Below are 1,385 nucleotides of genomic sequence, written 5' to 3' on the forward strand. Positions count from 1 at the left end.
GCGAGTCAAGCGGTATTATTATATACATGATTTAGATGGAAGCATTTTATAAATGAAAATTACATTTCCTTCTAGAATAAACGTCAAAAATGTCGCAGAAAATAGGAACGGATAACTTTGAATCTACAGTCAAGTGCTGTTCTTAATAATATTGCAGAATCATTATTTATTCTTGATCTTGCACGTCATTTATTTCTGTAGTTACAGTTGCCGGAAGTAAGTATGCCATTTCTTTTAAGAATTACTCTATTCTCGTGAACCGAGAGTGATCGTAAGCGAAAGATCGAGAATAGTGTCGATGAAAAGTATTATTTTGGTTTATTTCGAAAAACTTGCTGGTTGTGTTTTATTGGCAAGAAATAAGAAACGAGATATTGCTATGATATGAGATATCGACGAGAACGAAGATATTGCTTCTACGCTGTAAGCCGTTGGGAGGCTGTTTATAAAGATAGAAATTGATAACCTTTGTGATAGAAACCAAATACATTTTCTGCTTTGTACTGGTGAAGCGTCACTTATCGTTAGCAGAAAGCGGAAGATATAGGAGATAAAAATGATTCGGTAATGCTTTTCCAAGGTCTTTCCCTCCGTCTTCCGGTAGCAAGAAACGAAAAGGAATTGAAACACGTCTGTCAAGTGGTGAAACAGGGTAAAGCATTGTACAACGAAAACCCTGTGGAATTTATTCCAGGAGAAGGGAAACCTCGGCTAAGCATCCCGATAAAGATGAACGAAACGTTTTCCGTTACACCTAGCAGCTTTCAAACTGAGAAGGAGCTCTAGCACAGCTTCCAACTGGCCAGCCGGGGGAAACCAGTATACCCCGAAACGCCAGTAGAATTCATTCCAGGAGAAGGGAAACTTTGGCGAGGCATCTCGATGGAGATGAACGAAATGTTTTCCGTTACGCCTAGCAGCTTTCAAACCGAGAAGGAGCTCTAGCACAGCTTCCATGTGGTTAGCCGATGGAAAGAACTGCATAACGAAACTGCTGTAGAATTTATTACAGGAGAAGGGAAACCTTGGCGAGGCATCTCGATGGAGATGAACGAAATGTTTTCCGTTACACCTTGCAGCTTTCAAACCGAGAAGGACCTCAAGCACAGTTTCCACGTGGTTAGCCGATGGAAAGCACTGTATAAAGAAACTCCAGTAGAATTTATTACAGGAGAAGATAAACAGAGGCGAGGTATACCGATGGAGATGAACATAATGCTTTCCGTTACACTGGGAAGCATTTTAATGGTTTTTCTGTGAACCAAACTGAACGTGAAGCGGACTTCATTTATTGTTACACTACTTCCCATTTTTTCATAATCTCATTACATATACTTGTTGGTTATTATTGTGAGAATTCTATTATATATTGTATTTACTTCTGA

General features: G+C 39.4%; 1 protein-coding gene across 1 annotated transcript; it reads left to right on the forward strand.

Annotated features, from left to right (window-relative positions):
* Positions 1-1,056: 1,056 nt before the first annotated feature.
* Tsp_12293a (conserved hypothetical protein) lies at positions 1,057-1,248 on the forward strand (the record flags this gene model as incomplete). The annotated part of the gene is made up of 1 exon (XM_003366608.1): positions 1,057-1,248. A coding segment is annotated over exon 1 (192 nt), but the record flags the coding sequence as incomplete, so codon positions are not given.
* Positions 1,249-1,385: the final 137 nt, after the last annotated feature.

Source organism: Trichinella spiralis (genome assembly GCF_000181795.1).
Source record: "Trichinella spiralis strain ISS 195 chromosome Unknown Scfld5734, whole genome shotgun sequence".
Lineage (NCBI taxonomy): Eukaryota > Metazoa > Nematoda > Enoplea > Trichinellida > Trichinellidae > Trichinella > Trichinella spiralis.